Source organism: Musca domestica, unplaced genomic scaffold (assembly GCF_030504385.1).
Source record: "Musca domestica strain aabys unplaced genomic scaffold, Musca_domestica.polishedcontigs.V.1.1 66, whole genome shotgun sequence".
Classification (NCBI taxonomy): Eukaryota; Metazoa; Arthropoda; class Insecta; order Diptera; family Muscidae; genus Musca; species Musca domestica.
In genome coordinates, this window is record NW_026712376.1 from 847,952 (window position 1) to 863,865 (window position 15,914).

The window sequence follows — 15,914 nt, forward strand, 5'->3', positions numbered from 1 at the left end:
GACGCTGCTGAGCAGATTGTTTGCGTAGTCTAGGCATATCACTGTTTCTTCGACTAAATTTATTTAAACACTGTTCACACACTATTCGCACTTCTTAAAATTAATAATAATAACTTTTAGTGCGCGATTATAGAACCGTTCTTTTCAAGTGACTGAGAAGTACTGATATTTAAGCGAACCACCAATTACATATTTTGTCTACCTATGGAATACTATATTTAATGTATTGCTACCTGTTTTTTCTATATTGATATTTAGAATAAACATCAAGGTGCAATATTCAGGTAGAATATACCTTTTAGGAAAACAATCATTATTATAAAATAGTGTAACAAGTTAAATATTTTCATATAATCAAACAGGTAATAAAAGCATATTTATTGGAACAAACAAGGTAATAAAAGTGTATTTATTGGAACAAACAAGGTAATAAAAGTGTATTTATTGAAACAAACAACGTAATAAAATGAGCCCTTTATGAAATAAATATTTGCAAATTTACCTTGCAGAATATTTTAATCTCCCGTGCAATAATTGAAGTTGCACTACCTGGGGTTATATGTACTTCTCTGCAAGGAATAGTAAACCAAGTAAACAATGTATAAACCATTTTAATTTATTTTCAAAATTTGGCAGAATATAATATCAAGAGGTAGGGCATTTTGATATTTATTTTTTAATATCCAGATAAATCAACACTTATAACATCAAACTGCAGAATATCAAACCGTTCTAAAAATTGTATATTTAAGCAAAATTCTGTCATAATTCTGGGTACTAATTACGAGCTTCAAGTACATCATTATGGTCAATTCTTAAAAAAACCTAAACGAAAGCGATCTAAAGTCGGGAAGGGCCAACTATATGATTTCCTACACTACCAAGATATCCCACAGATGAAGATGATTCTTTTGAAAAATGTGGCTAAAATCATTCAAATACCGGAGATTAGGGAGTATCGCTTTATGAGCGGTATAATATGGATCAACTTTGTAATAAAACGAAAAATTGTTGACAAATCCGTTAATAATGTAGTTAAAATCATAAAAATATGGAATATCTGTGGGGTATTGTTATATGGGCGCTATACGTGGACCTATTTAGACAATTATATTTTAGGGGTTAAAGTACTCAGAAGAAACACATTGTGTGCATTATCCGACAATTCCATTGGATTCCACTTAGCTACAATATGTTGGCGACATACGATATCGTAGACTAATATACACAAAATTTTCCAGGGGTAAAGTACTCAAAAATAACTCCGGGAGGTACCGCTGTAGGAGGGATTACGATATCGTAGACCAATGTAGACAATTCTATTTCTAGGGGTAAAATACTCACAAAGAATACCTTGTGTAGAAATTTTGATAATTCCATTAATAAATGTGGCTAAAAACATCATATTATCGAATATCGGGGGGTACCGTTATATGGGGGATATACGATATTGTGGACCTATGTAGACAATTATCTTCCAGGGTGTAAAGAACTCATTGTGTGGGTTCACATAATTCCATTGAAATGTGGTTAAAATCATCAAAATAACGAATATCCGCGGGTACAGTTATCGGGCTGATTACGGTATCGTACACCTATATAGAAAAGTGCCTTTCAGGGGGTAAAAGACTTGTAAAGAACTCTTTCTGTAAAATAATAATTCCAATAATAAAAGTGGCTAAAATCAATCAAATACCGAATATATGATGGTACCGTTATATGGGGACTATACGATATCGTGGACCTATATACATAATCCTCTTTCAGTGGGTAAAGTACTCACAAAGAATTCCTTGTGTAGAATTTCAGACAATTCCATTGAAAAATGTGGCTAAAATCATGAAAATAGCGAATATCGGGGGGTACCGTTATATGGGGGCTATACGATAACGTGGAACTTTATAGACAATTCTTTTCCAGGGGGTAATGTACTCACATTAAACTCCTTGTGAGAATTTTCACACAATTCCATTGAAAAATGTAACAAGTAAAAAAGTAGTTAAGTTCGGCCTGGCCGAACTTTTAATACCCTCCACCATGAAAAATGTAAAATTAAAATGGAATAATTAGTTTCCTTTCGATTTCAAAAGTACTTAGCTCCATCGCCACGCCAAGGCTTATTCCTTGATGGAGTAGTTTATGATAATTAAGGTATAAGATTTTATCTAAAATAAAATTAGCCAATTAACATAAACCGAACATATATGCATTTCAATATAATTTATTATATCGAATATATACAATATAAAAATAAATCTAAACAATTCATAATTGCATTATATTATGAAGAAACATAAAAATGTATATGAAGTTTAAGATAAATAATTGAGGATAAATATTTGTTGTATGGAATAACTTTTACAGATAATCCCATGTGGCGCTATGTTAGTAAATGCCCAATCTATATGGGTTCCGTGCTTAGTTGTGCAAGAATTTCTATCCAAAAGTGGAAAAAATCCTTTGCTTACTAACAGAGTTTCCGTTAAATTCTGAGTACTCCGACGACAAATGTTGAAATCGCCAACTATAATATTTTGTCGTTATTTGTAGCAGCAATTCTTCTATGGTTTCAGCAAGAATTTGACGAAAGGAACTCTCTGCAAAATTTGCATTTCTATACACTATCATTAGACATATACCTTTGTATTTCAAAACGATGTACTGCAAAGTCTTACATGCTTCGGAAAGATCCCTTTTCATAAGACCGCTGATATCATTTACAATATTAGATCGACTTAATGTTATGATACCTCTCTTATTTCTGGTTCTTTCTTGAGGGTCTTTTACGCAGTCAATTCTGGCAATTTCAGAAAATCCCATTAAGTTGCAGCTTTCGTTTGGGAAGGACCATGTTTCCACCAAAAAAATAAAATTAGAATTCGTAATTGTATAATCTGCACAAATATCTTCTTTATGAGCGCGAAAACTTGAATGTTTTGGAAAAATATTTTGAAATCTTTCTCAACCAATTCGAGAAACTCAAAATGAAGATTTAATTGTTTGGTGTTCCTTAACTTATCTAGTTCTATTTTAACTGGGTCGGAATCCTGAAACGATTTCGGTGGAATAAACGGTCCTACTATGTATAGGCCAGATGCATTTGTTGCTCGACTACAGGCAACATAAAGGGCGGCTCTGGTCATCCTACTTTGTGTGTGCACAGCAACCTTTGCGTATGTGGCACCTTGACTCTTGTGAATAGTGATTCCTTCTGCTACAACCAAAGGAAATTGACATCGTTCAATACAGATTTTATCATTTCGTTTAAATTGAAATGATCTACTACACTTCTCAACTGGTGTCCAAAGTTGTTCGGAACGATGAGGCTTCCTTCGCCGTGTTTCTCTACCAACAGTTTCATCTGAAAACAACAACCAAAGAATTTTTGGGTTGGATGATTCCCGTTCAAATTCTATCTCCATTAGAACTTCACTAGCTCCATTGACTAAGCCGTCCGATGTGTTAATGTTTATTGTCATCATATACTTTGCTGATTGTTTTAATGTCAGCTCCCGGCATAGTCCTTGAGTCTCTGAAGTTTTCAATTTTGTAACTTGGTTTAAGATGTTTACGGTTTGTGCAGGAATGAATCACATTTAACAACGTCGCGCGCTCTTGATGCGAATGTTTCAGTAGGTGTTTGGTGCAACTTCTGCGCATTGTAGTTATTTGCTTCTTCGTTTGATACAAACAAATGTATTGCATCCATTGGTATATCACTTGTGTCGCTTTTATCTGCTTCATTTCTCCAGGGCAAATACAGCATTACCAATGAACGAAAGTAATCTTCTCTGTTTGCATCGACATTGAACTTTGGAAATCTTACAATAGCCGCATTGTTTCTTTTATATACGTATCCCGAATTATTTTTTAGTCGAAGGGGAGCGCCAACTTGATCTAAATTTGTGTCATCGTTCTCAAAAAAATCATCTTCTTCCTCTTCATTGGAACGAGATTTTCTCAATCTTCGTGAATATGTGTAATACGATGCAAAATAAGCCAAACATATATTTTCTAATATATCTGGACGTTGTATGTAATGATCCAGAATGTTCGCTTTGAAAATATCAGTTGATTCCCTTTCGAGGTTTTGCAGTTCTTGCCTTGATTTTAGCATCCGAATTCGTTTTTCGGGTGGGAAAGTATTCACATAAACCTCTGTAGTACAACATTGCGACATACTCATACCCAGTATATTTTAAGATGCCTCTTGAGCGGACACTTCGGAGGCGTTAATAAATTTGTGTCCTATATGCTCAAGTCTCTCTTTGACAGAATAATTTCCCTCTCGTATTTCATGCATAGTTTCTTGCAGTAATCGGGAAACACCCCTATTGGACTTATTTATATAATTTACAATATAAGTGACACATGCATATGCATCTAGAACGAATTGTATGTCCATATTCGATTTTTGCATTGTTAGGATTCTTGGATTGAATGCATTGATGGATCTGTCTTTGAATGTTCTTTTCAGAAATATTTGAGGTTTTTTAATTGAAGATCTTAGTGCTAAAATGTATTCGTCCCTATTTAAATTAATTCTTCTGTCAGATAAGAAACTGTCAAATTGCTGAAGTTCATTAATATCTTCATCTGAAAGATTTGCGTTGAGCAATGTATGAATTTTGTCAAAATTATCTTTGTGTATCTTCAGTATGTCGAGATCTGTGTCTTCGGGCAGTGGAAACAGTAAGTCTGTGGCTGGCATTGGAGGGTGTGGAATGTGGAAACGACAAAACTTTTGACCCCTTATTCTCGTTGACATGATCTTGTGTGATTGTGACGTTGGACGTTAATATACCTTCGACATCTCTGATATTAGAATCTGTTGAAATGAATTTATCCACAAACTCTATAACGGGTGGGAAAGATGTAGTATCTGATATATTTAACTGAGGTGCATTGTTCAGCCAATATATGCCGTGCAAATGTGGAGATCCTCGCTGCTGAACGCTATTCTCCAATAATATTTAATAACGTTATACTCATCGAATATACCACCATAAGATTTGAAATGTTTGAATAAGTGCCTAATTCGCTGATCAAATATCGAGAGCATGTGATAGGGTCCTCCCGTATGAGATCATACTTTCTTTGTGTAGAATAGGAATTGGCTTCTTCCTCCGAAATCTCTGTACCTTCTAAAATTTTTACAAGAATTACAATTAATTCTGGCCATTGAGATTCCGCAGCAGACAATGTTATGAAAAACGTAGGTAATCCAAATTGCCTAATCATTGACAAAACTTTTTTCTTTTCACTTTCCCAGTGAGCTGGTGAAGACCGAATGCCCTTCAGGGCGTGATACCCGTCATCATATTGCACTAAATTTTGAACAAACCGCTCGTCTAATACATCTGCAGCTGCAAATTGTCTGGCTCCCATTTTTTTTCTCAAACACGTTGATATGCTATTCTTAGTACGTGAAAATTCTAGTTGTTTATATGAATACAAAACTTTATCCACGCGTGCGCAACGCCTATCAAATCGTCGAACCTCAGACTTTATTACTTTCCCAACAGTGGCAGTGCAATTCCTTTTGATACCACAGTAAATGGTAGGGTAAGAAAGTTCTTCGGAATCCTCATCAAGCAGCATGTCTAAGGGTCTTTGTCCTTCACCAGAGGCTATTGAAATACGTTGTAAGGGTATATTTTCCGCAGCTTGATTATCTAATAATGTTTCTTGTGGATTTAGCTCTTGAACTTCATCCTCTAAAACATTATTATTTATCAACTGAGAAACCAAGTCCTGATCATTTACATTTGAAACAAAAGGAATCTGCTCAGTTGAACTCATATTACTTAGCCATTCACTTGAAATTTGAATGTTATGTTTTCTATACAATTCCGTATTCACTAGGTATGAAGCTGCCTGAAAAATTTTGGCCGGGCGGATTGTTTCTGTCATAAACTGTGTTCATAGGCAATTCTTCGCTTCAGATATACCTGAACCACTTCAGTCTGATCCGTTGATCGTGGAAGAACATTAACAGTTGTTGCCAAGTGAATAGGCACATTGACCACAGCACCTCTTACGGCACATTGGCGGTTGTACCCAAAAGAAACAATTCTCATAAATGGAATTCTTGGGGAAACAAATCTTTCTTCTAATGGTGTCAAACCACTTAAATCATGTGCGATGTCTGGAAAAGATAAGCCTTTTGAAAGACAAATGGTTGGAATTTTACCGCCACTAACAATCTTATGACAAGTATTACAGAATTTGTACTTATCATTAGCGGAGGGAAATTTATCAGAGAGATAAAATACATCTCTTAGATTGGAAAATTTTCTTAAGAAGGCACTTTTTAGAATTAGTTTAATTTGGCTTGGAAACCAAAGTCCCCCACAAATGCAAACTTCCGTTGGACCATGTTTAATAACTTTAAAAAACTCACCGAATACTCTTGAGCGATGACGTGCGCGATCCATTTCCAAAACATTTATTCGTGATTCAGGGGAAAGTTGTTGTCTCACATTGGCGATCCTCTCTGCTTGCCGAGCATTTTCATTTTGGCGATTAACCGGATTCATTCGGTGAATAAGCACACGACAATTTCTATCATGTATTTGCTGACTTGATTGAATACGTGATGTACGTCTTTGGTGCGATCTTCGTATAGTATTCCTTTGTTGCTCTAAATACCTGTAGTTATCGTCCTGCCGGCGATGAGAATGTTCAAGCGTGTTGCGCTGTTGTTCTTGCATTCGGTAGTTTTCATTCTCTCGATGTTGTTGGTGACTTAACGCATCGCGCTGCCGTTCAATATACCGATAATTTTCATCCTGTCGCCGAATGGAGTGCTCTATTGCGTTTTGTTGTTGTTCTATCAATCGGTAAGATTCATCCTCTCTATGTAGTTGATGACGTATTGCATCGCGCTCCCCGTTCCAAATGCCTGTAATTGTCATCTTGTCGCCGAATCGAGTGTTCCTGTGTATTCCTTTGTTGTTCCATCAATCGGTACGCTTCATCCTCTCTATGTTGTTGGTGACTAACTGCATCACGCTCTCGTTCCAAATGCCTGTAATTGTCATCTTGTCGCCGAATCGAGTGTTCCTGTGTATTCCTTTGTTGTTCCATCAATCGGTACGCTTCATCCTCTCTATGTTGTTGGTGACTAGCTGCATCACGCTCTCGTTCCAAATGTCGGTAATTTTCATCTTGTCGCCGAATCGAGTGTTCCTGTGTATTCCTTTGTTGTTCCATCAATCGGTACGCTTCATCCTCTCTATGTTGTTGGTGACTAAGTGCATCACGCTCTCGTTCCAAATGTCGGTAATTTTCATCCTGTCGCCGAATGGAGTGCTCAAGAGTGTTTCTTTCTTGTTCTACCATTCGGTAGGATTCATCCTCTCTATGTTGTTGATGACTTACTGCATCACGCTCTAGTTCCAAACTCCGGTAATTATCGTCCTGTCTGCGAATGGCGTGCTGAAGCGTGTTTCTTCCTTGTTCCATCAATCTATATGCTTCGTCTTCTCTATGCTGTTGGTGACTTAAGGAATCCCTTTCTCTTTCGAATTGCCGGTAATTTTCATCCTGCCGACGAACTGCATGTTGGGAAGTGTTATGTAATTGTTCGACTCTTCTATTGAATGAAGACCTCCTCCTTTCTCGATGATACACTCTATCCCTCGAACGCTCTTCTTCCCGAAAGTCTACATTCTGTCTTCTTGTAGACAATGCACTTGCGTTTCTTAGCAGATCCATGGGATTTCGTTCACGATAGCTATTAACACGAGGTGCAGTCAATCGTTGACGCTGCTGAGCAGATTGTTTGCGTAGTCTAGGCATATCACTGTTTCTTCGACTAAATTTATTTAAACACTGTTCACACACTATTCGCACTTCTTAAAATTAATAATAATAACTTTTAGTGCGCGATTATAGAACCGTTCTTTTCAAGTGACTGAGAAGTACTGATATTTAAGCGAACCACCAATTACATATTTTGTCTACCTATGGAATACTATATTTAATGTATTGCTACCTGTTTTTTCTATATTGATATTTAGAATAACATCAAGGTGCAATATTCAGGTAGAATATACCTTTTAGGAAAACAATCATTATTATAAAATAGTGTAACAAGTTAAATATTTTCATATAATCAAACAGGTAATAAAAGCATATTTATTGGAACAAACAAGGTAATAAAAGTGTATTTATTGGAACAAACAAGGTAATAAAAGTGTATTTATTGAAACAAACAACGTAATAAAATGAGCCCTTTATGAAATAAATATTTGCAAATTTACCTTGCAGAATATTTTAATCTCCCGTGCAATAATTGAAGTTGCACTACCTGGGGTTATATGTACTTCTCTGCAAGGAATAGTAAACCAAGTAAACAATGTATAAACCATTTTAATTTATTTTCAAAATTTGGCAGAATATAATATCAAGAGGTAGGGCATTTTGATATTTATTTTTTAATATCCAGATAAATCAACACTTATAACATCAAACTGCAGAATATCAAACCGTTCTAAAAATTGTATATTTAAGCAAAATTCTGTCATAATTCTGGGTACTAATTACGAGCTTCAAGTACATCATTATGGTCAATTCTTAAAAAAAACCTAAACGAAAGCGATCTAAAGTCGGGAAGGGCCAACTATATGATTTCCTACACTACCAAGATATCCCACAGATGAAGATGATTCTTTTGAAAAATGTGGCTAAAATCATTCAAATACCGGAGATTAGGGAGTATCGCTTTATGAGCGGTATAATATGGATCAACTTTGTAATAAAACGAAAAATTGTTGACAAATCCGTTAATAATGTAGTTAAAATCATAAAAATATGGAATATCTGTGGGGTATTGTTATATGGGCGCTATACGTGGACCTATTTAGACAATTATATTTTAGGGGTTAAAGTACTCAGAAGAAACACATTGTGTGCATTATCCGACAATTCCATTGGATTCCACTTAGCTACAATATGTTGGCGACATACGATATCGTAGACTAATATACACAAAATTTTCCAGGGGTAAAGTACTCAAAAATAACTCCGGGAGGTACCGCTGTAGGAGGGATTACGATATCGTAGACCAATGTAGACAATTCTATTTCTAGGGGTAAAATACTCACAAAGAATACCTTGTGTAGAAATTTTGATAATTCCATTAATAAATGTGGCTAAAAACATCATATTATCGAATATCGGGGGGTACCGTTATATGGGGGATATACGATATTGTGGACCTATGTAGACAATTATCTTCCAGGGTGTAAAGAACTCATTGTGTGGGTTCACATAATTCCATTGAAAATGTGGTTAAAATCATCAAAATAACGAATATCCGCGGGTACAGTTATCGGGCTGATTACGGTATCGTACACCTATATAGAAAAGTGCCTTCCAGGGGGTAAAAGACTTGTAAAGAACTCTTTCTGTAAATAATAATTCCAATAATAAAGTGGCTAAAATCAATCAAATACCGAATATATGGTGGTACCGTTATATGGGGACTATACGATATCGTGGACCTATATACATAATCCTCTTTCAGTGGGTAAAGTACTCACAAAGAATTCCTTGTGTAGAATTTCAGACAATTCCATTGAAAAATGTGGCTAAAATCATGAAAATAGCGAATATCGGGGGGTACCGTTATATGGGGGCTATACGATAACGTGGAACTTATAGACAATTCTTTTCCAGGGGGTAATGTACTCACATTAAACTCCTTGTGAGAATTTTCACACAATTCCATTGAAAAATGTAACAAGTAAAAAAGTAGTTAAGTTCGGCCTGGCCGAACTTTTAATACCCTCCACCATGAAAAATGTAAAATTAAAATGGAATAATTAGTTTCCTTTCGATTTCAAAAGTACTTAGCTCCATCGCCACGCCAAGGCTTATTCCTTGATGGAGTAGTTTATGATAATTAAGGTATAAGATTTTATCTAAAATAAAATTAGCCAATTAACATAAACCGAACATATATGCATTTCAATATAATTTATTATATCGAATATATACAATATAAAAATAAATCTAAACAATTCATAATTGCATTAAATTATGAAGAAACATAAAAATGTATATGAAGTTTAAGATAAATAATTGAGGATAAATATTTGTTGTATGGAATAACTTTTACAGATAATCCCATGTGGCGCTATGTTAGTAAATGCCCAATCTATATGGGTTCCGTGCTTAGTTGTGCAAGAATTTCTATCCAAAAGTGGAAAAAATCCTTTGCTTACTAACAGAGTTTCCGTTAAATTCTGAGTACTCCGACGACAAATGTTGAAATCGCCAACTATAATAATTTTGTCGTTATTTTGTAGCAGCAATTCTTCTATGGTTTCAGCAAGAATTTGACGAAAGGAACTCTCTGCAAAATTTGCATTTCTATACACTATCATTAGACATATACCTTTGTATTTCAAAACGATGTACTGCAAAGTCTTACATGCTTCGGAAAGATCCCTTTTCATAAGACCGCTGATATCATTTACAATATTAGATCGACTTAATGTTATGATACCTCTCTTATTTCTGGTTCTTTCTTGAGGGTCTTTTACGCAGTCAATTCTGGCAATTTCAGAAAATCCCATTAAGTTGCAGCTTTCGTTTGGGAAGGACCATGTTTCCACCAAAAAAATAAAATTAGAATTCGTAATTGTATAATCTGCACAAATATCTTCTTTATGAGCGCGAAAACTTTGAATGTTTTGGAAAAATATTTTGAAATCTTTCTCAACCAATTCGAGAAACTCAAAATGAAGATTTAATTGTTTGGTGTTCCTTAACTTATCTAGTTCTATTTTAACTGGGTCGGAATCCTGAAACGATTTCGGTGGAATAAACGGTCCTACTATGTATAGGCCAGATGCATTTGTTGCTCGACTACAGGCAACATAAAGGGCGGCTCTGGTCATCCTACTTTGTGTGTGCACAGCAACCTTTGCGTATGTGGCACCTTGACTCTTGTGAATAGTGATTCCTTCTGCTACAACCAAAGGAAATTGACATCGTTCAATACAGATTTTATCATTTCGTTTAAATTGAAATGATCTACTACACTTCTCAACTGGTGTCCAAAGTTGTTCGGAACGATGAGGCTTCCTTCGCCGTGTTTCTCTACCAACAGTTTCATCTGAAAACAACAACAAAGAATTTTTGGGTTGGATGATTCCCGTTCAAATTCTATCTCCATTAGAACTTCACTAGCTCCATTGACTAAGCCGTCCGATGTGTTAATGTTTATTGTCATCATATACTTTGCTGATTGTTTTAATGTCAGCTCCCGGCATAGTCCTTGAGTCTCTGAAGTTTTCAATTTTGTAACTTGGTTTAAGATGTTTACGGTTTGTGCAGGAATGAATCACATTTAACAACGTCGCGCGCTCTTGATGCGAATGTTTCAGTAGGTGTTTGGTGCAACTTCTGCGCATTGTAGTTATTTGCTTCTTCGTTTGATACAAACAAATGTATTGCATCCATTGGTATATCACTTGTGTCGCTTTTAATTCTGGATTTCATTATATCGACGTCTTCCTTTGTCATTATTCCATCAGACATTCTGCTTAGGGCTTGAGCGAACCTCAAATCTTCTCTTTGTCGCATTATTTCTGTCAGTTCATAGAAATGGAATAAATCCCATAATGTTGAACCTACTATAATTCCATACGGGTTTGCAGAATTGTCACTAAAAATCCACCTATCGCCAACTGGTGGAAGTTGTTTAAAATCACCAAATGCCAAAATAGAAATGCCACCAAACGCACTGGTTGTTTTAAAAATCTGCTTGAGACGAGCATCCAAATATCCCATCATTCTAGAACCAACCATTGAAATTTCATCGATAATTATAAGCTTTATATCGCTTAATTTTGTCAATATTGAATTGACGCTATCGCTGCTTAGAGGGCGCAGTTCGCCTGAGTACTGATTAACAGGCAGTGAAAACAATGCATGTAAAGTATATCCTCCAATGCCAAATGCCGCTTTTCCAGTTGGAGCTGTTAATATGACCTTTGGTAAGTCGGGATTTACTCCAGGAATACTATTTATTCTGTGTGTAATTGATTGATAAATTGCTTTGATTAAACGACTTTTTCCAACACCAGCACCACCACCAATATACTCATAAAATATTTTATTTTCCACAACATTCTGCAGAATATGATGCAAATACTTTCGTTGCTTAGAATTTAGAGTCCTTATGTCATTCAGAAGATTGTTTTCACTTATTAAAGAGGGTAACTTTATAACTCTTACATCGTTTCTTGTGTCAGGATCATTATTTTCGAAACCAAATATATTTTCTTCGGGGTTTATTTCTGGTACAGCCAAAGCACGAAATTCTTCATCAAGCATTTGAGTTGCTGCATTGTTATCGTTTACGTTAAATGTGGCGTTGTGTTCATCTTGTATTTGTAATAAGATTTCGTCAAGTTCACCTTCCGTGTATAACTCAAATTGTTGCCTATTTAATTCTATAGTTTCCTTTAAAGCAAGACATGTACTTTCATTGTCGTTCTGTAACAAATCATCTGCTACATTTCTCCAGGGCAAATACAGCATTACCAATGAACGAAAGTAATCTTCTCTGTTTGCATCGACATTGAACTTTGGAAATCTTACAATAGCCGCATTGTTTCTTTTATATACGTATCCCGAATTATTTTTTAGTCGAAGGGGAGCGCCAACTTGATCTAAATTTGTGTCATCGTTCTCAAAAAAATCATCTTCTTCCTCTTCATTGGAACGAGATTTTCTCAATCTTCGTGAATATGTGTAATACGATGCAAAATAAGCCAAACATATATTTTCTAATATATCTGGACGTTGTATGTAATGATCCAGAATGTTCGCTTTGAAAATATCAGTTGATTCCCTTTCGAGGTTTTGCAGTTCTTGCCTTGATTTTAGCATCCGAACTCGTTTTTTCGGGTGGGAAAGTATTCACATAAACCTCTGTAGTACTACATTGCGACATACTCATACCCAGTATATTGTAAGATGCCTCTTGAGCGGACACTTCGGAGGCGTTAATAAATTTGTGTCCTATATGCTGAAGTCTCTCTTTGACAGAATAATTTCCCTCTCGTATTTCATGCATAGTTTCTTGCAGTAATCGGGAAACACCCCTATTGGACTTATTTATATAATTTACAATATAAGTGACACATGCATATGCATCTAGAACGAATTGTATGTCCATATTCGATTTTTGCATTGTTAGGATTCTTGGATTGAATGCATTGATGGATCTGTCTTTGAATGTTCTTTTCAGAAATATTTGAGGTTTTTTTAATTGAAGATCTTAGTGCTAAAATGTATTCGTCCCTATTTAAATTAATTCTTCTGTCAGATAAGAAACTGTCAAATTGCTGAAGTTCATTAATATCTTCATCTGAAAGATTTGCGTTGAGCAATGTATGAATTTTGTCAAAATTATCTTTGTGTATCTTCAGTATGTCGAGATCTGTGTCTTCGGGCAGTGGAAACAGTAAGTCTGTGGCTGGCATTGGAGGGTGTGGAATGTGGAAACGACAAAACTTTTGACCCCTTATTTCTCGTTGACATGATCTTGTGTGATTGTGACGTTGGACGTTAATAATACCTTCGACATCTCTGATATTAGAATCTGTTGAAATGAATTTATCCACAAACTCTATAACGGGTGGGAAAGATGTAGTATCTGATATATTTAACTGAGGTGCATTGTTCAGCCAATATATGCCGTGCAAATGTGGATATCCTCGCTGCTGAAACTCTATTCTCCAATAATATTTAATAACGTTATACTCATCGAATATACCACCATAAGATTTGAAATGTTTGAATAAGTGCCTAATTCGCTGATCAAAATATCGAGAGCATGTGATAGGGTCCTTCCGTATGAGATCATACTTTCTTTGTGTAGAATAGGAATTGGCTTCTTCCTCCGAAATCTCTGTACCTTCTAAAATTTTTACAAGAATTACAATTAATTCTGGCCATTGAGATTCCGCAGCAGACAATGTTATGAAAAACGTAGGTAATCCAAATTGCCTAATTATTGACAAAACTTTTTTCTTTTCACTTTCCCAGTGAGCTGGTGAAGACCGAATGCCCTTCAGGGCGTGATACCCGTCATCATATTGCACTAAATTTTGAACAAACCGCTCGTCTAATACATCTGCAGCTGTAAATTGTCTGGCTCCCATTTTTTTCTCAAACACGTTGATATGCTATTCTTAATACGTGAAAATTCTAGTTTTTTATATGAATACAAAACTTTATCCACGCGTGCGCAACGCCTATCAAATCGTCGAACCTCAGACTTTATTACTTTCCCAACAGTGGCAGTGCAATTCCTTTTGATACCACAGTAAATGGTAGGGTAAGAAAGTTCTTCGGAATCCTCATCAAGCAGCATGTCTAAGGGTCTTTGTCCTTCACCAGGGGCTATTGAAATACGTTGTAAGGGTATATTTTCCGCAGCTTGATTATCTAATAATGTTTCTTGTGGATTTAGCTCTTGAACTTCATCCTCTAAAACATTATTATTTATCAACTGAGAAACCAAGTCCTGATCATTTACATTTGAAACAAAAGGAATCTGCTCAGTTGAACTCATATTACTAAGCCATTCACTTGAAATTTGAATGTTATGTTTTCTATACAATTCCGTATTCACTAGGTATGAAGCTGCCTGAAAAATTTTGGCCGGGCGGATTGTTTCTGTCATAAAACTGTGTTCATAGGCAATTCTTCGCTTCAGATATACCTGATCCACTTCAGTCTGATCCGTTGATCGTGGAAGAACATTAACAGTTGTTGCCAAGTGAATAGGCACATTGACCACAGCACCTCTTACGGCACATTGGCGGTTGTACCCAAGAGAAACAATTCTCATAAATGAAATTCTTGGGGAAACAAATCTTTCTTCTAATGGTGTCAAACCACTTAAATCATGTGGGATGTCTGGAAAAGATAAGCCTTTTGAAAGACAAATGGTTGGAATTTTACCGCCACTAACAATCTTATGACAAGTATTACAGAATTTGTACTTATCATTAGCGGAGGGAAATTTATCAGAGAGATAAAATACTTCTCTTAGATTGGGAAATTTTCTTAAGAAGACACTTTTTAGAATTAGTTTAATTTGACTTGGAAACCAAAGTCCCCCACAACAAATGCTAACTTCCGTTGGACCATGTTTAATAACTTTAAAAAACTCCCGAATACTCTTGAGCGATGACGTGCGCGATCCATTTCCAAAACATTTATTCGTGATTCAGGGGAAAGTTGTTGTCTCACATTGGCGATCCTCTCTGCTTGCCGAGCATTTTCATTTTGGCGATTAACCGGATTCATTCGGTGAATAAGCACACGACAATTTCTAACATGTATTTGCTGACTTGATTGAATACGTGATGTACGTCTTTGGTGCGATCTTCGTATAGTATTCCTTTGTTGCTCTAAATACCTGTAGTTATCGTCCTGCCGGCGATGAGAATGTTCAAGCGTGTTGCGCTGTTGTTCTTGCATTCGGTAGTTTTCATTCTCTCGATGTTGTTGGTGACTTAACGCATCGCGCTGCCGTTCAATATACCGATAATTTTCATCCTGTCGCCGAATGGAGTGCTCTATTGCGTTTCGTTGTCGTTCTATCAATCGGTAAGATTCATCGTCTCTATGTTGTTGATGACGTATTGCATCGCGCTCCCGTTCCAAATGCCTGTAATTGTCATCTTGTCGCCGAATTGAGTGTTCCTGTGTATTCCTTTGTTGTTCCATCAATCGGTACGCTTCATCCTCTCTATGTTGTTGGTGACTAACTGCATCACGCTCTCGTTCCAAATGCCTGTAATTGTCATCTTGTCGCCGAATCGAGTGTTCCTGTGTATTCCTTTGTTGTTCCATCAATCGGTACGCTTCATCCTCTCTAT

The 15,914-nt window shown here is 36.0% G+C and overlaps 1 protein-coding gene across 1 annotated transcript; it reads right to left on the reverse strand.

The window, feature by feature from the left end:
• Positions 1–6,858: 6,858 nt before the first annotated feature.
• On the reverse strand, positions 6,859–7,803 carry LOC131805912 (involucrin-like). Its single transcript, XM_059129697.1, has 2 exons — positions 7,702–7,803; positions 6,859–7,296 (listed from the first exon to the last, which is right to left on the reverse strand). Exons 1-2 carry the CDS (start codon positions 7,801–7,803, stop codon positions 6,859–6,861), a joined length of 540 nt encoding a protein of 179 aa, XP_058985680.1.
• Between the last annotated feature and the right edge of the window lie 8,111 nt (positions 7,804–15,914).